This window comes from Hirundo rustica, chromosome 7 (genome assembly GCF_015227805.2).
Source record: "Hirundo rustica isolate bHirRus1 chromosome 7, bHirRus1.pri.v3, whole genome shotgun sequence".
Lineage (NCBI taxonomy): Eukaryota > Metazoa > Chordata > Aves > Passeriformes > Hirundinidae > Hirundo > Hirundo rustica.
In genome coordinates, this window is record NC_053456.1 from 19,248,199 (window position 1) to 19,272,659 (window position 24,461).

The 24,461-nt window shown below is 39.9% G+C and overlaps 1 protein-coding gene across 1 annotated transcript in view; it reads right to left on the minus strand.

Moving 5' to 3' along the window:
- Positions 1-24,461, minus strand: part of LRP2 (LDL receptor related protein 2) — a 119,858-nt gene that overhangs the window by 86,187 nt on the left and 9,210 nt on the right. The window contains exons 2-4 of the mRNA XM_040069821.1: positions 17,340-17,447; positions 15,237-15,359; positions 12,738-12,854 (exon numbers count right to left, since the gene is read on the minus strand). Of these exons, the coding sequence (XP_039925755.1) occupies positions 12,738-12,854; positions 15,237-15,359; positions 17,340-17,447 (348 nt within the window). The remainder of the gene's footprint in view (positions 1-12,737; positions 12,855-15,236; positions 15,360-17,339; positions 17,448-24,461) is intronic.

Sequence of the window (24,461 nt, forward strand, 5' to 3'; positions counted from 1 at the left end):
ACATCCTTCTCTTGCTTCAGTAGGCTAAGAGAAAATTCATAATGCTTTGGAAATAATATGGGTTTTAAAGCGTTAGCTCTGCCTACAGAAAGGACTAAAGAAAGGCCTGACCTGGGGCCAAGTTTAAAGTCCACCATAGAATTAATGCTTCTTCCCTGTCTGAAAGCACAGAAGGCATCACAGGGAGAAACCTTCAGTTCTATGGCCCAGCAGAAAGAAGCTGTGGCAGTACACTGCATCATAGGGTAGATGGAAGAAAAGGAAGAATACAAGGTATGTGCTTGTAAATGCACTAAAGTAGAAAAGCTTCCATGGGATGTATAATGGATAGTTTTGTAGTTTCCCTCACTTTTCTTCATATCCCACAGTGATGTTCCAAACTGTTTCCAATGGACCGATGTCAAGCAAATAAACAATTGAACCCATTGCCTTGCACTGCTTGTTTCTTCAAGAATGCCCAGGCAGACTAAGAACCTAGCCAGTAATAAGATTTTCTCAAGCTTATATTAAACTCCCTTACAAAAAGGGAAACTTTGTCAAAGTCTTCTCTCCAGCAGCGGGCCTGGAAATGCCCTCGGCCTAGCAAAATCTTTATTATATTATAAGGCCTAGTGTATTGTATAAATAAAATCACTATTAAAAAAATACCAAGAAGAGCCATAAGTAAAGATGTTTTGAAGATGCTTCAAAATATACATTCTGACTAATATGGTGTTTTACTAGAATGTGAACAAATGCTTTTTTTTGTTTTTTTCTTATTCTCTTTTCAAAACTGGTATACTGATTCTTTATTTTAATTGTACTTGCACAAGCAAGAACATTCTTTGAAAAGCCTGATGGAGATTAACTTAATTTTTAACTCTGTACAGGTAATCCCATTTCTAATCCCTGGTCCAAAGACCAAGGTTAGCAAATGATAGTTCTGATCACAGCCTGCTCACTGATCTGAAAGATATTTTTCACTGCATTCTGCATTGCAGATGGTACTCTTTGCACCTTGCAGCATATTATTTTAATAAATTGGTTTTCATTATTTGGGACATTAAGAACTAAGCCTCATAAAAATTGGCAAAGCTGTGAGCTACACCGAAGGTTGTAGCCAGTACACTGCATCTGTGCCATCAGGACAGTTCCTAAGTACCTGGGTTAGCTGTACGTGAGGAGAAGTAGAAAAGTTAAAAGAATCAAGGAAGAAATGCTGGCTTCTCTGAGGGCTTAACGCTAAGAGAATGAAGGAAGCCAAAATAGAACTTCATAACAATACTAGGATATCTGAAAACAAAGGAATGACTGTCCTTGCAATTGCAAAACCCCCAGGACTTCAACTCCCTTTCTTTCTATCCAAAATTTAGAAAACATTACCCATGAGCTTAGCTCTTCTACTCCTACCACCTTCTTAAAAGGAAAAGGGGACTTCTTAAAAGAAAAAGAAGAATCTGAATTTTCACAGCAAGACGGGAGGAATGGGATTAATTCCTAAAACTGAAAGACCTGTACAATCCAGTTTAATGAAAAGCTCTCCAGCAAATGAAGTTGGAAAGTGAGTATCAGAACATTTTAAATTTAAGTGGAAAGGTTTTACATCAGTCACTGCATTTGGGGCTTGCAAAATAAACATTTCCTAGCTTTTATTTGAGTTTTTATTTAAACTAAGATTTCTCTGCACACACCTGATCAAAGATTACTGCATTTGAGTATAAAATCCCACAGTTGTGCAGGAACTGATAACAATTGTTATCAGAGAAAGGGATCAAACTGTCTCTGCTGTAGAGGGCATATGGAAAAAGTGTCCGTCCTCTGTGAATGACTTGAAGGGGTTCTCTTCCAGGCAAGCAAACTTTTTTTTCTTTCTGCATTCATGACAAATGGAATAGAAAGAGCAAAAAAGGAAGGATAATGTTCTGAGCTAAAAGGACAAGGTAGGTAGTTGGTACCTAAGGAGGTCTGAGAATGCAGCTGTACAAGAGAGTGAAAGGAGACAATATGAACACAACATTAAGAGAAAAGTGAAGGGACAGAAAAAAATATTAACACTGTTTTGAATGCTCAATAGCCTCCAACATAAGTACTATTTTCTTTACCTTCTCCTCCCAAAAACCTGTGGCTAATTTTACAGAAATTTAAAAAGAACGAATGTTTCCGTAGTCATGTCAATTCCTACAAGATAATATGAGCTTTGTGAAAACAAGGGGAATGTCTTTCACCTATGTTCATTCCCATGCTCAGGAAGAAAGGGAGCTCTTCTTTCTCTCCCCTCCCCTCAGGCATTTCCTTAGCCAAAATACTTCTACACAATCTGTCTCCGTGATGCATGCCAGCGCTTCAGTTGCGAAATAAAAATAACTGGCAAATGACAGCACCAATGACGGATGAAGCATCTTGCTCCTTGTAACTGTTTTGGGGCAACAGTTGAGAACATACTTCAATGGCATCATTCAGTGGACACCTGGAAGCTGTTTGAAACCTGTGTCACAGGAATTGCTAAACCCACATTATTTTGCACTATGTCTAACACTTCTGCTCTGCAAGATGGAAACAAATCCATACAAAAACAGCAACAGGAAATAGTTGCAATTAGTATTTATTCAGCACCAGCCGATTTCTGTCACACAGTCAGCAGTGTAAGCTTCCATAAGCTAAACCCATGTATGTTACAAGGACTAGAAATAAAAGGAAAAGAAAAAAAGGCTATTTCCTACTAACAACTGTCTTTTATTGCAAAATGTAAAAACATTTTACAAAATAAAGTTAATTGAAACTCTTTGATTCACTGCCGTGAGTCACCACCTCACAGTGCTCAAACCATTGCCCAGACCACTCACTCACAGCCTACCAGAGACACCAGGAGAGAGACTTACTCTGAGTCCTATGAGCTACATAATACCAGGCAGTGTTCATAGTGGAGATGCTTACAGAGCTGGCAGACAGACCAGACCCTCATTCCTGGCCTTAATTCCTGATTTTCATCCCTGAGACTCTAGGCCTTGGCTGCCTGCCTTAGATTGCTCCAGTTTTGCTACCTCCCTGTCCCAAACTCTTTGTGGTAGAGATACTTCCTTTAGCCTGAACTTCTCCCTCACCCTATAGCTGCTACATGTAATCTGTCCAACATCCAGAGTATTAGTCTCTGACTATGGCCTTTTTCTTCTTTCTTGGACTACTTCCCTTATGATCTCTTCAGTTTTTGGTCTTTGCTCACTTCCACCCTGTCCTCTAAAAATTAATCCCAGAGCTGGCTGCCCACTTCCTGACCACAACAGCTATTTAGCATAGCAAACCAGAGGCAGGAATTCACAGGTTAGGCAGCTGACCTATGGCAGCACCTCAGCATCAAAATTAGAATCAAAAAGCCAGTGTGTCTTGGCCCACCCTCAGCCCACTGGCTCCAAACAGTATGTCTGTAAAGTACTGCCCTTTCCTCCCTCACAGCCTCAGCGTAGCGCTCAGCTGCCAGAGCAGTATCCACAAAGGTAATTCTGTCACAGCAAAGCAACACGGACATGGCTGGGATTTTCATTTTTCAACTATGAAGTTGAGACAGGAGAGAGAATTCTATCTTAACCGAAAGAAATACAGTATGTAACAGAAAAATTATACCAGTATTGGCTGCCTACCACTAAAAAGCATTTGCTACTCCAAAGAGTCTGTGATTTCATTCTATGTTTCTAAAGTTTTAAAATTAAAGTATTTGATAGCTGCTGACTATTCAAAAAAGCTAGAAAACAGCTTGATATGTGTATTTAAAAGAATTAAAAGCCATAATTTCATGAACTCAAAACATCTTCAGTGCACTAATTGTATGACCTGTAGCTGAAGCATTGCTCTGATGTTTATCTTAGCCTCTGCATGGGTGGATTTCCCTTGCTCATAATCCCATTAGCAATAAAATGGACTAAGGCTCTGAATTCCTCTGTTCTGGTTTTTTACATGTTTAATTAGACTTACTTTATATTGGTGACATTTTGCATTTGACTACTTTTTTAAATAATGTAACTTGTTCAGGAATAAAATTTTATCTTCTTTATAATCTAAATCTGTGTGCTGGCTTGAAGGCAAAACCAGCGAGAGACTCCAAGTCAGAAAAAACAATTTAATAGGAGAGGAAAAAAAAGTAAAATAAAATAAAACACATGCAATGGTACAAAAGATCACTGACAGAGTCAGAATACAATCTGAAACCGTGGTGGTGGCAGTCCAGATGAAGTGGTCTTGTTGAAGCAGTGTTCTTGCAGAAAGGTCTGGTAGCTCTTGTCCTCTGGGAATCCAGTGGGTAAGGCTCCCTGTGCTGTCCCAAGGCCTCGATTATATCCAGGTGGGAATGCTTGGCTCCTCCCCCTGGGCGGAGCATCTCACAATGGACTGATATCATTTTATCAGTTTTGCAATGGGTCCTTGATTGCCTATTAAACAGAGATAGCTCCTGGGGAGAGTTATCTATGAGTCATGCAGGACGGTATTGATGGGCCATTAACAGAAGATAGTCTGGAGGGAGGGGGCACGGGAAACAGTGGTGCACAACAACATTTCATGTAGATGGTGATAGAATACATACTTTGGGCACATTTTACATTGTAACCTAGGACATAATCCACCCCTTATTCTATGACCATCTACATTATACCTAAATTAATACATTCTTACAGCTAGATAGATAAATATACACATATACAGAATGAAACTCTACACTCAGTTCTCACTTAAAATTAGGTCTCCCTGTGGTACACAACGGGTTTCCCCATCTTTCTGCATTACCCACCAAGTGGAACCAGGTCCTTGAGCAAAAACAATCCCACGGATGGGTCTGCCTTTGCTTGATGTGGGATTAATCCAAACAGTTTTTCCTAAGATGCCTTTCATGTGTACCACAGGGACTTTATCTCCATCCACTGTGTGCAAGGGTTCAGACTGGGCAGGACCAGCTCGATTGATTGACCCTCGAGTGTTGACCATCCAGGTGGCCTTTGCTAAGTTCAGTTCTCAATTTTTGAAAGTCTCCCCACCGAGCGCCTTCAGGGTAGTCTTAAGTAACCCATTGCACCGTTTAACTTTCCCGGCAGCTGGTGCATGATAAGGGATGTGATATATCCATTCAATGCCATGTTCTCTAGCCCAGGTGTTTATAAGGCCGTTCTTGAAATGGGTCCCATTGTCTGACTCGATTCTCTCAGGAGTGCCATGTCTCCACAAGACCTGCTTTTCAAGGCCTAAGATAGTATTCCGAGCAGTAGCATGAGGTACAGGGTAGGTCTCTAACCATCCAGTGGTGGCTTCCACCATAGTTAGCACATAGCGCTTGCCTTGGCGGGTTTGGGGAAGGGTGATGTAGTCAATCTGCCAGGCCTCCCCATACCTGTACTTCAACTATCGTCCACCGTACCACAGAGGCTTTACCCGCTTGGCCTGTTTGATTGCAGCGCAGGTCTCACAGTTGTGGATGACCTGTGAGATGTTGTCCATAGTAAGGTCTACTCCTCGGTCACGGGCCCATCGGTATGTTGCATCTCTCCCCTGATGACCAGACGCATCATGGGCCCAACGGGCTAAGAATACTTCTCCCTTGTGTTGCCAGTCTAGATCCACCTGTGATACTTTCACCTTGGCGGCTTTGTCTACCTGCTCGTTGTTGTGATGCTCTTCATTAGCCTGACTCTTGGACACATGTGCGTCCACGTGTCGAACCTTAACGGTCAGCTTTTCTACTCGGGCGGCGATGTCTTGCCAAATCTCAGCAGCCCAGATGGGTTTCCCTCTGCGCTGCCAATTGGCCTTTTTCCAGCGGTTCAGCCATCCCTACAGAGCATTAGCTACCATCCACGAGTCGGTGTAGAGATAGAGTCTTGGCCACTTCTCTCGTTCGGCAATATCTAAAGCTAGCTGGATGGCTTTAAGTTCTGCAATTTGACTTGATCCACCTTGTCCTTCAGTAGCTTCTGCAACTCGTCGTGTGGGGCTCCATACTGCAGCTTTCCATTTCCGGTTAGCGCCTACAATTCGACAGGAACTGTCAGTGAAAAGGGCATATTGTCTTTCAGTCTCCGGTAGCTCGTTATACGGTGGGGCTTCCTCGGCACGTGTCACTTGTTCTTCCTCTTCTTCAAAAGATAATCCAAAAGTCTCACCTTCAGGCCAGTTAGTTATAATTTCTAGAATCCCAGGGCGATTCGGGTTTCCAATACGGGCGCGCTGTGTGATGAGGGCAATCTATTTGCTCCATGTGGTGTCAGTGGCATGATGCGTGGAAGGAACTTTTCCCTTGAACATCCATTCTAGCACTGGTAGTCGAGGTGCCAAAAGCAGCTGCGTTTCAGTGCCAATTACTTCTGAGGCAGCTTGAAGTTCTTCATAGGCGGCTAAGATTTTCTTCTCTGTGGGAGTGTAGTTGGCTTCAGATCTTCTGTAGCTTCGGCTCCAGAATCCCAGTGGTCGGCCCCGAGTCTCCCCAGGCACCTTCTGCCAAAGACTCCAAGACAGGCCATTGTTCCCGGCTGCTGAGTAGAGCACGTTCTTCACCTCTGGTCCCGTCCTCACTGGGCCAAGGGCTACCGCATGAGCGATCTCCTGCTTGATCTGGGCAAAGGCTTGCTGCTGTTCAGGGCCCCAGTGGAAATCGTTCTTCTTGCGGGTGACCAGGTAGAGAGGGCTCACAATCTGGCTGTACTCAGGAATGTGCATCCTCCAGAAACTTATGGCGCCTAGGAAAGCTTGTGTCTCCTTCTTGCTGGTCGGTGGGGACATGGCGATGATCTTATTGATGACCTCAGTGGGAATCTGCCGCCGTCCATCTTGCCACTTTACTCCCAGGAACTGGATTTCTTGGGCCGGTCCCTTCACTTTACTTCGCTTAATGGCAAAACCAGCTTTCAGCAGAATCTGGATGATCTTTTCTCCTTTCTCAAAGACTTCCCCTGCTGTGTTCCCCCATACAATGATGTCATCAATGTACTGTAAATGTTCAGGAGCCTCACCTTTTTCCAGTGCAGTCTGGATCAGTCCATGGCAGATGGTGGGGCTGTGTTTCCACCCCTGGGGCAGTCGGTTCCAGGTGTACTGTATGCCCTTCCAGGTGAAGGCAAACTGGGCCCTGCACTCTGCTGCCAAAGGAATGGAGAAGAAGGCATTGGCAATATCAATGGTCGCATACCACTTTGCTGCCTTGGACTCTAGCTCGTACTGAAGCTCCAACATGTCTGGCACAGCAGCACTTAGTGGTGGGGTGACTTCATTCAGAGCACGGTAATCCACAGTCAGTCTCCATTCTCCACTGGACTTACGCACTGGCCATATAGGGCTGTTGAAAGGTGAACGAGCCTTGCTGACCACCCCTTGGCTCTCCAGTTTCCGAATCATCTCATGGATAGGAGTCACAGAGTCTCTGTCGGTGCGGTATTGCCGTCGGTGTACTGTTGTTGTGGCGATTGGTACCTGTTGTTCTTCAACTCTTAGTAGTCCCACAGCACAGGAGTCATCTGAGAGACCAGGCAAGGTACTCAGTTGTCTGATGTCTTCTGTCTCTACAGCAGCTATCCCAAAAGCCCAGCGATATCCTTTTGGATCTTTGAAGTATCCATTTCTGAGATAGTCTATACCGAGGATGCATGGGGCCTCTGGGCCAGTCACGATGGGGTGTTTTTGCCATCCATTCCCGGTTAAACTCACTTCGGCCTCCAATACAGTCAGCTGCTGGGACCCTCCTGTCACTCCAGAAATAGAAATGGATTCTGTCCCTACATACCTTGATGGCATCAGGGTACATTGGGCACCAGTGTCAACCAAAGCCGTATATTTTTGTGGGTCAGATGTGCCAGGCCATCGGATCCACACAGTCCAATAGATCCGATTGTCCCTTTCCTCTACCTGGCTAGAGGCAGGGCCCCCCTATTCCTGGTCATGGTACACGTTGCTTTCTTCCTGTAAATATGTTCCTGAGGTCCCTTCAAGTGGATCAGTCATATCATTCTTCTTATACTGTCTGGGGTTCTGTGCCTTTGAGACTGGAGCAGTGTTGGCTCTAGATGAGCTCTTCGTGGTAGGTGTCTCTCTCTTCAGTTCACGTACCCGGGCTGCTAAGGAGGAGGTGGGTTTTCCATCCTAATTCCTCATGTCTTCTCCATGTTCCCGAAGAAAAGACCAGAGGTTACCCCGTGGAGTGTATCCTCTCTCCCTGGCTGGTGGGTACCTGCTCCTAATGGCAGAGACTCTTGTTGGTTCTGGCGAGATGTGGTAAATTTCTTCCTTAAGTTCCTTTTTTAGTTTCTGATGGCCCTCTTCAATCAAACTCCGGACTTGCTCAGCCAGCCTTGTTTCCACGGATGAGACATGGGTACGAAATGGGGCGGTGACAGTATCCTCGTAAATTCTTAGTTTATTGACCAAGACGCCCACCTTGTCCTCACCTTCTCTCCATTGCAGCGTTGCCAGGTAACGGGAGTACATCTCTGGTCCAAGCCGTGCAAATCTCAACCACATCTGCGATGTGCACTGGACATCATCTGGGCTTTTAGGAAATCTCTCGTCTTCTGAGAAAAATGATCTCCAGCACAGCCAATTCCCTCAGGCATCGGGTACCTTGTTCCATTGTGCTCCATTTTCCTTGGTGCACCTGGAGGTCTTCTTTACAAAGGTATCTGTCCCTCACACTTGTTAGCAGTCGCCACCAGAGGCTGAGAGTTTGTTGGGTTCTCCCAATCCCCTGGTCAATGACCACATCCCGAGACAGCGATCCCAGTTGCCTGGCCTCACTTCCATCCAGAATGGTGTCATTGGCTGCAGCGTCCCAGATGCGGAGCAGCCAGGTTAGGATGGACTCGTTTGTCTGGTGGGTGAATTCCCTCCGCAGGTCACGCAGTTCACCCAGGGATAGAGAGCGGGTGATGATCTCTGGCTCTGTCTCTTCTGCTGGGTGCGAAGGTCCTGCCACATCCTCATCAGTCATTATGCGGACTGATTTGCTCTTTGATTTCTTCTTCTGAACAGGGGCAACTGCCACTGGTTTAGGTTGTTCTGCTTCGGTGACAGTTTGTGTGGAGATGCTGATGGCACCTTTGGTTTCTTTCTCCTCTGTGACAGCTTGTGTAGACACTGACACTGTTGCTTTGTTTTCGGTTCCTTTCTCCTCTGTGATGGTCTGAGTAGATGCAGAAACTGTTGCTTTGTTTTTGGTTCCTTTCTCTTCTGTGATGGTCTGAGTAGATGCAGAAACTGTTGCCTTGTTTTTGGTTCTTTTCTCTTCTGTGACAGTCTGCATAGATGCGGTTCCTGTTTCCTCTACGACAGTTTGTGTAGACACGGATGCCGTTGTTTTGCATTTGTTTCTTTTTCCCTCCTCCTCAAGGAGACGCTGCACCACCCCATGTAGTGTTTGATTTCTAAACATGGTGCAGGCCGTGCAGAGAAGGCAAAGCAGAACTAACAACAATATTATGCTGTCCTTGGCACCTAGAGAGAACTCAATACTTTTGAAAACTGCTGTGCCATACCTAAAAGACTGGAAAAAATCATTCTTTACCCCTCCCCACAGGGGCTGGGTGCGATTATTGAGAGCCCAGATGTAGCATTCTGGACCAGGACAAGAACACAAAATAGAGTATATATTCCGAATGATGCTCATTGCCTCAGAGGTTATCATACAATAAACATAATAGACCAATACAGCAATTCTGGTACCATACCCTGGTCTACACATGAGCATTAAGACCGGCAAATACTGCCCCATGTGTGGGAAAATGTAGAGAGCTAGGTATAAGATACATGAAAGCATGTTGAGCATCATAGCGGACAGCTGTTTCTTTTTTCCTCACTACAAAATTGTAATTCTGACTTTTCTCAGTACCTCCTGCCCCACGTTGGGCGCCAAAATATATGTGCTGGCTTGAAGGCAAAACCAGCGAGAGACTCCAAGTCAGAAAAAACAATTTAATAGGAGAGGAAAAAAACGTAAAATAAAATAAAACACATGCAATGGTACAAAAGATCACTGACAGAGTCAGAATACAATCTGAAACCGTGGTGGTGGCAGTCCAGATGAAGTGGTCTTGTTGAAGCAGTGTTCTTGCAGAAAGGTCTGGTAGCTCTTGTCCTCTGGGAATCCAGTGGGTAAGGCTCCCTGTGCTGTCCCAAGGCCTCGATTATATCCAGGTGGGAATGCTTGGCTCCTCCCCCTGGGCGGAGCATCTCACAATGGACTGATATCATTTTATCAGTTTTGCAATGGGTCCTTGATTGCCTATTAAACAGAGATAGCTCCTGGGGAGAGTTATCTATGAGTCATGCAGGACGGTATTGATGGGCCATTAACAGAAGATAGTCTGGAGGGAGGGGGCACGGGAAACAGTGGTGCACAACAACATTTCATGTAGATGGTGATAGAATACATACTTTGGGCACATTTTACATTGTAACCTAGGACAATCTGCTTCCAGTCAAATGAGTGAGTGCAAAGCATAAGTAAAGAGACCTAAGTTTGCATTCTGTTATGCTCTGTGAAACACCAGAATCAATTATAAATAGTTTTATTCTTTTGTTCTCATGAATGTTTCATTTCTATTTATGAAAACTTTTAGTTCAAATTAAATAAGGGGAATTTCATGACAAAATAGTACTATTCCTCTTACACTTTATATCAGATAATGTGGAAAAGGAAATACACTAAATGCCAGGAAAAATGAACATTCAAAGCAAGTCTTAGAATCTGCTCAAAAAAATCACTTACACTAATCTGTACTATACTGTTAATCATAAAGTCATCACATTGTAAATTTTATTTTATGGGTTCTGTTGAAAGTTCTAGTCATTGCAAAGACTAAAAGGCAATAAAATTAACCAGCCTTCCTCAAGTCTTGTCATTACATTCTTCTTGGATTCTCTTGTGTTCAGCACTGTCACATTTCTTTAAACTAGGCCAACCTACTTTCAAGGTTCCAAGTCACAGTTATTCTTCTGTCTCAGAGGGACTGTCAACACATACTCTAATAAACCAGAGTGGAGGCTGTTGAATGATAGGAGGCAGTCCCTCTCCTTGGGGCTAAACATGCTGCCCCCACAACAGTCATGGGGCTGATTTGCTGATGCAGCAATGACTGGCTTTCCCCCACAGCAGTAGAGTGTTACTGTTAATGTATCTAGAGGGCCCTTTCCTAACTGCCTTTTTAATTTACCTAGCTGAGAATGTTAAACATGAAATAAAATGTGTACTTCGATTTTCAAACATCACAGCAGCCTCTAGCTTGAAAAAAGAGTTCTAAGTATCATCCTTAGGACTGCAGTCCCAGACTGACACATATTTACTGCATTATAACAATCACACCATGGCACCTGGCTGCTCCACACTGTATTCAGTGACTTCTCACAGGTCTCTCAGAGATCTTGGCATGTCCAGTTCTTTAATTCAGGGATAATACATTTTTAAAACTGATATCTTTTCTTCAGGATTTTTTTCATGTGTGACAGATTTGCTAAATTAAGTTACTAACTTAATTTCCTACTCTAAACTTTAAGAGGAAAAAATGCCACTCTACAGAAGATATTCTTCCACAATGAGATGGAGTACTTTGGATCTTGGCTTTTAGCCATTTATATTGGTGACTTCAGAAGTGGCTGTGGGTCTATCACATGCAAAATTCCAAGATGGATGGCTTAGTAACATTTTATTCCAGAGTAGCATAAAGTCCTAAATCTCCTTTCATTCTACACAGGGACAATTTTAGCCACTTGTGAGTCAAGGATAAACCATATCAGCAGTCAGACTGATAGTCATATAGTCATATGCTCCTCCTTTACACAGCATATGTCTTTTTTTTCCCCTAAGCACAACCATTAACAGAATCTCATTTCTTTCCTTCTTTGTCCATCCATTACCACCCCAGCCTCTTCCCCCACCTCCTGCCCTGGGTCTGGTTCTAAGTGAGTTTTACAGTTACATCTGTTTCCCAAAGGCACACTATGTTCTAACAGCTGCAATAGCACCTTATATGTTAGATGTCGCTCAGGATGTGTGACGCTTTTCCTTAAGGCTAACAACAAACAGACATGCCTGTTACACGCTGTTGTGTAGGTATCAGACAAAAATATTTCTGAAAAACATGGCCTCTATTCTGTGACCAGTTTTCCTTTCCATCAGTATTCAATCTAGGGCAGAATTTGGGGAGACTGTCACCAGACCGGCAGCCTCAACTCTGGAGAAGTTAGAGAGAAAAAAATACTTCTTCATCTGCATTTTGATGGCACAATATATACAACTCGTCTGAATACAACATAACTAAATCATCTCCACAGGAAGCTGCAGTCTAGAATAAAATGCTTTTGAAGGGAAAAAATCTCCTCAAGTAAGTAATCTGGAGTCAAATTTTGCTTTTCTGTACAGGCTATAACTACTCCTGACTTCATATGGAGTATGCAAAAACAACATTTAAAACTTCGGTAAAGTTAGCTTTGAGCATCCCAAAGCCATAAGCCAATTAAACATGGTTGCCTTTTTACACTGCAATATGAATTATCTTTAGGACAACGAGAAACAATATGACCTGATCCTGCAGTGGAAGTTTGCACTTGAGTTCTGCGGTAATAGATCTGTATCAGAACATCAGCTCTAATACACAGAAGAATCTGAAATGAAACTCTTGTAACAAAAAGCATATTGTGGTCATCCCGTCTATCAACAAGCCCTTTAATCTTACAAATGTATTAAAATGCCACAGAGAGATGAGCTGAAACCAGATCTCGTGCTAGGAGTGAAGACTCACGGCAGGCTCTTTCATCTGTTCCATCAGTGCAGTCCTCCACTCGATCACACCGGTACGCGCTGGGGACACACTGTCCATTGGAACACGTGAACTGCTGGCTTGAGCATGTCCTTCCCGCTGCAACAGACAGGCACACAATCAGTCTTTCCTATCAACCTTTTGCATGAGGAAAAATATCTTCCTTCCTCTTTAACTACTTCATCTTTCTCATAAAAATCAGTATAACATTTTCTCCCCCCGGATCTTGGTGTACTCAAGGGGATGGAAGAACACTTGACAAGCACATCACAAACAGCATAGCTCTGGGAGGGCTCCTGTAGTCTGCAAGGTCACTGCTATTCTCCACTGAAGAACTGACCTCTAGATTAAAAAGTATCTCTCTGTAACTATTCTGCCTAAAACATTAAATTACCAATTCTCACTGATTTAAAGTTTTCTCTTCTTTTATTAACTGTCAAATGGGTCAAAATCTGTCAGCAACTGTAAGTTATTCAGTCAGCTGGAATGTCACAATGTAAACACAGCAGAGTTGAAGGTGAGGTTTTCTAATACAGCCAGGGCCTGAACAGTCAGGAATAGTTTGCATATACAACTAATGGAGGATTGAGAATGATTAGGTCTCTTGACAGCTGTCAGGAAAAATCACATAAAACTGTTCAATTCCACTTTGATTTCACTACAGCTGAATTACACTTTCTATTCGTAGGCAAACTAACATGAATCTGTGAAGATATGACTGAAGGGCAAGCTTACTACAACTTTTCCTTCCCTCTGCCACCTGCACATTTGTTTCTTTCAAACTCATGTTGTATCTCAACATTATCCCAATCTATACATTGGCATCTTGTCATCTCCTGCTCTACAGGGGCTCTCTATGCCTTCTTCTGGCACAAAAGAAAGATCAGCTACTGGGATACTAGTGTCATGAGGAAAAATAAGAGCATGACAACAAAGTACAACAAATTTCTGCATGTATAACTTCAAGAGCTGTCAGCCAGTTTTCCCAAGACAAACTTTTAATATTTCAAGGAGGAAAATCTCATCTAGCTCTCCCAAACACTGAGATAAAATGTTCCTTTAGAACAACAAGGACAAATACCAGGAGATGACTCAGAAGTGGCAGCAGCAGAGTGCCACTGCGTAGATACTGACACTCATGATTAACCAGTACACGGTGAACAATGTTTCAGTGACCCAGTTCCAAAGTCAAACTCAGCACTGTTGTTCATTTTGCATTTTGTATCTACAGATTCTTTAGTTAAAACATAACCATCATTTGTGCTGACACCTCAGAGGAAGAGGGGAGCAAAAGGTAGTTATCTATAATTCAAAATTTTCCATCCTCAATGGATGGAGATAGAATCAAGATACAAAAGGCAAAACTAACTCTGTAAGCAAAATCCTTACAAAATAAACATTTTAACCTCCCCAGGAGCTGGTGAGTAGCTCCAGAGCTGTTCAGTTCAAAGAAGTTATCAAAACATTATACACACAATCAAAATGAAAATAAATTAATCTTAATCTTATCTTCATCATTTAGAGTAAATTTTAGTAGTAGAAATGGCAGAAAAAACATCCTTCAGAACAGTACAGTTGTTCTCTTGTTTTATGCAATAATGCAGAGAATGTAATTTGGTGCAGTAATCAGTCCACTGTGCACCACTTTGGCAGGTACATATAGCCCTTCAAATGCTTAGCCATGAAACCCTAAGCCAGAGTAACATTTTTTATTTGCCTATCAATACTAAGAAAAGAGCAAAGCCTATGGCTGTGGCAGTTAGGCTGTTAAATTATTTTCTTGTTCTAAACTGCACAGAGAACACTAAACACTTTACTTGAAAACAGCAGTTCAGACATGAATAATACACTGTTTAGCAAGTTTAAAGTGAAATACTGATAAGAATTATGTCCAAAGTTTAAGCTGTCAAAATCATAATGAAAGACTAGACTTCCCACCAGACAGCAAGACCATAGGTATTTCTCCTCTCTGAGTGTGAGAAATAATGACTCTGTTAATTCTAAATAATGCTACTAAACAGCATTGCTGAAAATCATACAAGAATATTTATCAGCGTTTGCTGATTATTGATAATTCCTCCTGATTTATATACAAATAAATTTCAAAGTCATCTAAGGATAATTAAATTTTGTTATATATAGTTCTGAGATGCCACTGTGAATTTTGTTAGCCAGTTAATACAGCAGATATAGTAATATGTATATTTCACCATTTTGAAATGACTAAATTTTTTAGCAAGTATAAAACCAGTATACACTTTATATTTTTCTCTTTTAATTAAAAGAAACATGAGCAATTTTCATTTAGACATATTTTCTGTATTCTATCTACTTCAGACTTCAGATTATTTTATTTCTAGAAATACTTCAGAGACACTTCTGTACTTACAGAAGGCTTGTTTCTGTATGTTCTCAATACGCTGCTATGTAAATTACATTATTTCACACAGCTGGTATAACAGTGGAAGTTAAAATACTTACGACATTGCTGATGTTCATCTGAGCCATCTTCACAATCCTCCTCATCATCACAAACCCAGGACTGCGGAATACACTCCCCATCAGTGTGACACTGAAACTGATTTCCCTCACAGGTAGGTTGTGCTAGTGTAAGCAATTAAAAAAAATAGTCATTTCACAGACATCTGTGAAAGCACTTTCAAAGAAAATAATTGCATAAGGGAAAAGAAGGTCTAAGGTTCAAGTGTCATGTCCAAGTGTAATGTCCATGAAACACATGAAGAATTTAACAGATCAAAGAAAACAGACAGACCTGAGAGGGGAAAGTGGACCAGCAAAAGGATGCTCAAAGGCAAAATTCAGCTTAGTAAACTCCTGCATAGACTCTTCAGCCTTATACCCCCGCTGGAGACACAAGCTCCTATAGAAGGGAGACCCCAAAAAATTTTCAGGTTCTGAACTGCCTTCTGGCAGAGCCCCTTTTTTCACTTTTCTAGTCACACTAGCGTCCCCAGTCTCACAGGGGTCTGATCAATTGCTCTCACTCCACCTCAGTTGCTTTATCCCTGGAAAGAACACGATCTCCCAAAACAAGGTCATGACTCTTCCCTGTGAATTCATCAGACAAAAATGAGGGTCAGATCAGAACAAGCTGAATGTTGTTGTTCCAGCTCCACTCTGTACTCTTCAAATAGACAAACAACAGGGAACCATCAAGAGAAAGATCTAAATAAATGTTTGAAACTGTGTCACAGCTTACTCCATCCCTAGTTAATACTCCTGGAAGAATCCCTAGTACAACACAGTCCAGTAAACAGGACTCTGGTCTTGACCATCTCTGTTCTCAGGATTTTGGTTTGCAGAAATACAAGGTCAACTTGAAACACTTTGTGCTCATAGGATGATCTGCAAGCACAATTATCAACTCAACCAAAGCATCAAGGGAGAAAATTAAAACTATTTATAGATTTAGAGCTGAAATTAGAAAATAACATCAGTAGTAACTAATTAGAGGGATAAAATTGATCACATACTACAGACATGTTCTCCATGCATACTTTTTAAAGTCTCGTTTCAAGAACCAAAGAATAATCTTTTAGCATGATTTTAACCTCAGGCCAGTTTTAAAACAATCTTGCTAGGCACTCACGTGCCCAATTACCTATAGCATATTAACATATTGTTTTTAAAGGACAATTAACTCAAAAAAAATAAGTTTTATTTTCATTATTACTAAGGGACAATGCCTTTTTTTTTTTTTTTTTTGCCAGTTTAAAGGCATTCTTGACCAAGGACTAAACTACTTTTTTTGGAGTTGAAGTGCTAAGTAGAAAATCAGACTGCCAAGCCATATCAATGGCCTCCAACTATTACACTGGTCAAGCAGCAAAGAAATAGCAACAATGAAAAAATACAAAAATTAAAAAAATATATATAAGTTAGTCTCACTCCCTATCAGCTGAGGGGCAAAACCTGGCTAATCTATAAGTGGGCTGGTAATTGCACCGGCTCACAAGACTCAAAGAACACTAGAACTGAGAAGGTAAAATACAGGCAAGTTCCTGAAAACAGATTGTGAAGGGAAATTCTTCATTGTCACAACTTTTCCATTCAGCTTGAGAGAATCTTTGTGCACGGATATTACAAAGCATATGAATAAACTTGTCCCTGCGATGCTGACACAGCACAATCAACTCTAGATAATAAAGCATGACTCCACTTTGGACACAGTAGGTACTGTTTGTTGGCCAGGGTCTGAAAAATCCAAAGGTTTGGAGCACAAGTGATGCTCATGGTAGCTGTATATACAACCAACATTCAGGATTACTACAGTAATAGAAGACAATACATTTCCACATCTACTTAGAACATTAGTCATAATATGAAACTGCATTATTGGACAGTCAGATTTTTAAGAAAAGTTTAAAGTCATGTTAGAAGCTGAGCACTGCTTGATTTTTTGTGTAGCGAAGCCAAATGAGCTCATGTAATATGACTCAAATAGATTCTGCAGTATCTCATGACAACTAATATTCATTCTTGTACCGTAGGTACAGGCAAGCACATTGGAACCTCCTAATTTCTTCTCTTACAAAGAGGCTGCTTTGTATTTGTTTCACTTACGGCAGCCAGCTTCATCTGTATCATCCGAGCAGTCTCTGGCCCCATCACACCTCCAGTCCGCAGGGATACAGCGACCATTGGCACAGCGGAACTGCCCCCGCTCACATCCTGCAGTAAAACGGAGGAACAGGCAGCTTAGCAGGACAGACACATGGAAACAGACAGTGAAATTCACCAAGTACTCCACCCACCGCCTTGCAGCATGGAGAGAAAATGATAATACAAAAAATAATACAAGAGATAATACAAAAATATTAAGAAGTATATGTATTTTTAAAAAGGTCTATATACCTTTTTTTAAAAAGTCAAACAAACAAAAAAAAAAGGCAAAGAATTATCTTCAAGTATTACAGAACATCTCCAACTAAATTGCTAGAAAAATCCAGTAATTTTAGCATCTGTGTATTATACAAACAAAACAGAAATAGTTATTTAAAAAGGAAAAAAATAACTCAAACAACTCTCAGAGTACATACACTATAGAAACCTATTTAGCAGGAATATACCAATTTTAAATTCCCAAGCAGTATAGACTTTAAATAAAAGTAGGACATAATTTTTGGCATTTTATCTAAGGGCTAAACATGCTAAACATCAGTGCTCTCCAAAGTGTACAAGGATTTAAAAACATACAATAATAATCCCCTTAGCTGATGTGGAAATCTTGTTTCAGTGGTAACTGCTTGAAAGTATAGAAAGATCTCAGTTTTGTTTTGCTTTTTAATAATGCCCTCATACTTAAAATATTTCATCTGAAGTACAAGAAAGCATGTCTTGAGTGTAGATTTGAATAGCAAATAATTTTAAAAGAAATTAAGCTTTCAGACATTTATGGCTGATCAAAAGCTATCCTGCTGTCATTCTCTCCTGCTTGATCTACTAAGGATTAAGACCTGATAAAGAAGCATTCATTCCCAGGTGTAAATGCAGCTGGATCAGGCCTTTATTAGAGTCAACTAATGAAATCTCCAGTCTGTAGGAAAGAGAAAAGGCACTGTTTATGGCCCTTCGTTGTGACTACAGCCTCATAAAAAGGGAGTGAACAGTTTTATAGATCCTCAAAACAATGAGGTACAACATAATTAGGTTCAACAGAGCTCTGTTTCATGTTAATCTGTTGTCAGCACCTCAGAGAGGGGGACGCTGAAAAAAACTGAAGTAGTAGCAAAGTCCAATTCTGAAAAAAAATTCTGTTTCCTGATTCAATTAATAACCATATAATAAAATTACATATTTCAATTATTGAGTGATTTGTCCAGAGAAGATAACCTCAGTACACACAAAGCATAACCACCTATTTTGTGAATTCACGATGACATAAATAACACGCCACCTAACTTTCATGTAAAACCAGGCATATCAACACTGTCACATAAACACAGTTAAGTGATGTATTCCTCAGGGATATAGGCAAGCTACTTTATGCAAGGAATGTTCAAATCTGATTGTCTGGTAGTGACACCCTGATTTATAATGTATCCTGCAAATGGTCAAAAATTTCACTTGGATAAATGGTGGTACGGAGTGGTACAGGAGTATGTTCACCCAAATACCTTCTATAGACTAATGCATGATGGTGGTTGGTGGTGCAGGTCTGGGGTTGGTGGTGCAGGTCTCTTATCAACTACCTTTAAAACACAACAACCTCCCTTGCAAAAATGCCCTGAAGGAATGTACAAGTTCACTCTGGAATCCCAGGCCCTCTCCCTGAATTTTACCCTACAAAGCAACATCTTCATATGAGATTAGCAGTTAAAGCTCTAAAAACGCAACATATAACCCACCATTTATCAGTTGCAATTACTATGCAAAGCAAATACTAAATCTTCTTGTATATTTAGTATATTGTGGCTATTCAAAAATATTCAAAGTAAATTGCTTAAAAAAGAAGTTACAATATAGAATCAAATCTGCGTCCCACACAATTCAGGATTTTTAATGAAACATGCTTAAAAACAAGCAATATGAGCAACTTGCATATTACTTCTAAATAATAACTAGCTAAAAAAATTTCAAGCACTATGTACAACAATAATTTATTTTGCCTATCTTGTAGTTAAACATACCCTTATAGTGATTAAAATGAGGCGATAACACTGATAAGTTCTTTTAAAAGCAGTATAAACACAGCAGTCTTTGTACAGTTCCAGAAATGATAACTGAATGTTAACAGAAAACCTGCAAGTCACACTGTTCTGCTATTCTCTACAACACTTCAGAATTATAATTTAAGATGCTCACACCTATAGACAGTAAGCACCACATCAATGTCCATTTATACAATTCTTCAGCAGACCTGTTATAATTCATTTAATAATGGCGTTAAGCTTTACAGTGTTATCTGCTGTGCTTATAACTGGAGGCAAAAAGCTCTGAAACACCTACAAATATTATGAAAGACTAATACTTTAATTATCACAGTTTCATATTATCTTTAGAACAAAGAAAATGACCTAGCAGATAACTATGTAAATTCATTTTTAAAAAACAACCTTTGACAATCAGTAATATGAAAGAAGTAAAAGTGATCTGCACTATCAAGAGCACTTCTCACAAAGGTTGTAAAAATCTCGTGTTTCATCTGTGAACCTAAACAATTCTAACTTTGGTAAAGAAGAAAGTAATCAGGGGAAAAATACATGATTACAAAGTTACTGCTACAAATACCCAGGAGAAATAACCGGAATGAAAGAAAAACAACTATGTCAGTAATAACCAGATTTGGTATATTCTATGCAATGTGAGCCTGCAGCACCTGGGTTGCAGCATGAGCAGGCACTGTCAGAAAACAAGAGGTATTCACCTGTTTATTGATACTATTTGAAGCCTCAATTCACTGAAGAATTAGTCACTAGTAATTTTCTGGAAGGCTTTCCTTTCAATAAACTTTTGTGGTTTTTTAAAATGGTGAGGCAGCTCATTAATCAGCCATATACTAAAAAACCATAATACTAATGAGCTAATTTCCACAGAAATTCATATTTACTGTGACAAATGCTGATAGGAAGGAAATAACCACTGAGTTTAAAAACGAGCAATAAAGTAATTAGTCTTCGTTTTCATGCTTAAAATTTGCTAATAGAAGAGAACTTGGGTGACTTTTGAAAGTTGAAGTTTCAGAAATGATTGAATTTTTGGTGTTACTCTACTATTACTATAGTTCAGTTTCTGTCTTCTGACTGTGATTAAAGCACTAGAAAATATGGCTAAAAAATGCATGGCAGACCTTAGTAAACACACCAGAACATAAAGAAGAATCTCTGGAATTAACAAAAATAATTTTGAACGGTAAAATCAGTTTCAGCTGCTTGATATTCAGGAAAACACCAAAGAAATAACAAATATATGACATTGGCTTTAACATCAGTCTAATACTGAAATTGCAGAGCAAAGATCAGAAGTATCGTTGGAAAAATGTAGACCAAAGCACTATTTCTAAACTTCTTGTTATACTTACTATCTTGGGGCTTCATGCTAACTTGGACACTGGAATTTATATTGTTCTCTGTGTCTGGGAATCTCTTGTACGAGACTCTCAGTGAATGTTTCAGATTCAGAATTTGACCAGGTAAAACAAGAAGGCTTATGTAACCAGCTCTGGGAAAGTTACATGCAGAAAGATTTTGTCAGGCAGTCATTTTCCACTGGAATAGAACAATATAGTGATTTTATCACTGGAAAGGTAGAGCAAATTACTAACTAAACAAAATACCTTTTTTTTCACTTTCACTTTATTAAAAATAAGTATCTTCTACCTATTCACCCTATTTTTCTGCAACAATTGTTGCCTGCATGAATGAAGTACCTATGGTAAACCACTACCAAAGACAAACCCCACTGCCACTAGAGGATGATAGGCAACATTCACACCACTAATGAACGTTACTCAATGTCACATTAAGGCACAGGGAATTCCAGCAGAAAAGAGAGGTTAATAGCATCACGCATTTCACACAGTGCTTTAACCATAGGACCACAGGAAGGCAGTCCACACCCTCTCAAACTCCTCTGGGCTCCACTTTGTGTAGAAACCTTTAGTTTCAGAATTAAAGCTAAAATTCAGTCCTTTTGTATTAAAACCAGAATGTTATGTTTGGCTTATAATAGAACCAAAACAGCCTTACTCTTCACCCCTCTGTTACTTCTGACTCCTTGCAGCTCCCAGAATAGTTCTAGTCTTTTTTATTCTTCTCATACATTTTCTACCTGCCCATTAAACCTTGAAGTCCCTCACACTTTTAACTCTGACTACACATCTTCTGTATTACATTTGTCATCCGCAGATTAAGGGTCGTGACTGTTCGTTCTGACTACACAGAATAGGCCAAAATCCCTCATTGGTTCTTCTGTCCTTGTGCTCACGATGCCTTTGAGAACTGCTAACGCTTCTTTAGCAGTTAAGTCTGAATGAAGAATTTAAAGTAATGAGGAATGCACTAAGCTCAGAGTAGATTGTACCACCCTCAAACTGTCCACTCAGAAATCAAATTAACACTGCTGCAATTTACACCTCAGGAATCAATGCTCTCAACAGATTTATTTGCATCTAAAAGAGTAATGTTCTTCAAGGCAACATTTTTTTCAACTGAGCAGTTCCACTTGTAATACATCTTCAGGTTTTCAACAAGTAAATGCAAACAGACTGTGCATTACAAAACTCTTCCACACAAAATTCACATACAGAAAAGTAAGTGGCAAGTTCTTTTTTTCTCCCTTTCAGGCTTCCAAAAAAGGGCACTCTCTTTCCCATTTGGCCCCCAAACAGAGCAGCCCACTTCAGGGACCTTGCAGGTAAAAGAATCCTGAAGAATCACCTTCCATACACTTTGATGTCAGATCTTTGCCTAGCTTAATTACATGTCAAACAGCCTGAGGTTTTGGAATGCTGAACCTCTGCAAATTCCATCTCTGTTCCCGCTCATTAATGTAGGAAGAAGCAAAATCCAAAGTTTAGGAAAAACCTTAGGTTTTTTTTCAAATAATGCCCTGTGATACTGAAAAGCAGTATTCTTTTAGCAATTATAATAGGAGAATGAACAAATATTATTTAATAGGTAAGAAAAATAGTCTGATGAAATTATGGTAACTTCCATGTATCTCAACATGCTATTTAACCTTCAGTCTTTCTACACTCTTTAAATTTCATTACATTTAATACAAACTATTCAGATTTTTTTTAGAAAGGTATTACATGAAGCAGTAAAAGTTTTACCTGCAGTTTTCAAGCCCTTGCAACACAAAACAAATTTTCCACCTATGTACCTCTAAATTAATTTTAAAAATCATTTTTACTGACAATATCAACAAAAGGACAGTACAAATGTGCAGCTGCACCCACTTCACATGACTGCAAGATCTTTGTAGACAGATTGATAGGCAGACAGAGGACTAGTCAAGGGACAATCTGAGGCACAAAAGCAGAAATGCCAGATACACAGCAATACATTGCTAAAAGAGAAGTGTAGGATTTCTTTAACTGAATCATTATCCAATTACATATAACAAGATTATTAGTAGTAAAAAGCATCTACAGACTCAGCAGCTGACCAAGAACTCCTTGTGCCTTGCACTGTACAATCATGTAACAAAAAGGGCCGTACCCTAGAGAGTTTGCAGCACAAAGACAACAGGATCTTGAACTGCCGGGGGTGCGCCGATGTCCAGAGACCAATTGGGCCTGTTCTTCCTTTCACCAACACATACTCATATTCTAGTTTTAATCCCTTAGCACTCAAAAAAAGTCACAATACATGAGAGGCCCACTCTGTTTGGCTGGTATGTTTATTAGTACGAAAAACAGGCACATGTGATTTTATTTGGGGGTGGGAGGCAGGAGGCAGTGGTGGAAACGATAAAGGACTGATCTTGAAGCAGAAGATCTGGTTCTTCACCAGTACTAGCTGGACTTATTTTTGAGTAAAGCACAATCCGTGTTCAGCACAATGAGGGGTATCAGAAACTGTAATAAACAAGTTCTACTCTGATAGGTAAGATCCAATACCTACGTTTGAAATTTTTACTAGTGATTTTTTTAAAAAACACTTTCAAATTCAAAACCAAAAGTCAAAATGTTGTCTTTCATTATGGACTTAGAAATACCATGTTTCCCTGCAGCATCAGCGTATTTTTATGGTTCGCATTTACTTGCCAAGCCGGAAAATAACCCACCAAAATCTACATTATATTCTGTGCTTTGTGTCTGCACATTCTTGCACACACAGATACTTGTCAACTAAAGCAATTGTTAAAACTAAAGCATCAAATATCATTTGAGTAATGCTCACATGCAAAATCTTTGATAAAAATACTTAAAACCATTGTATTTAATGTTAAACTATTTGTTTTCAGTTAATACAGTTATAAAAGGACTATAGATTAATTTCTGCTAATGCCCCAACATAAATCCAAGAATTAAAGAAATTCAGTATTTAATCTACTGAAACTAAGCAGGAAAGCTTTTCTACAAAGAAAAAAGGGTTCAGGTCTCAGACAACAAGTTCAAAGGAATGACACTGTAAATGCTTCCTAGCAACATTAAAGATATTCATAATCCTCATATCCTCTACCTTACTTCAGTTTTATTAATTGAAAAAGCAGCAAATGCAAACAGCCTAATGAACATGGAAATGGTTTATTAATTAGTTCTTAACAAACGTATTCCATTTTTTTTTCAAGTTGAAGCCTGAACCAATAAAGAGAACAAGCTCTCTTTCTTTATATATTTATACCACATATAGACCTCCTAGGGGGGGAAAAAAAAACACCTCATTTTTTTTTGTTTGTTTGTTTGTTTTTGTTTTTTGTCTCAGGGCTCTGGTATTCAGAACAAAATAACAATGGTTTCTACATTATCATTTTCAAACCAATTTTTCTGGGAAAAGTTTAAAAAAAAAAAAAAAAAAAGGATATTCAACCTTTTAAAGTTATTTACATTGATCCTAAATATAAAAACCCAACCTTCTAAACGTAAACCCAACAGTTTATTTATCATACACTAACAGTATATATCCATACTGTGTATCTTTTCCATCATACAGTACTACAAACAAAATAATAAAAATTAGCTTACTTTATAATCTTGTTTCAACTCACTTTCTAAAAGCAGCAAAAAAACTTTTACTA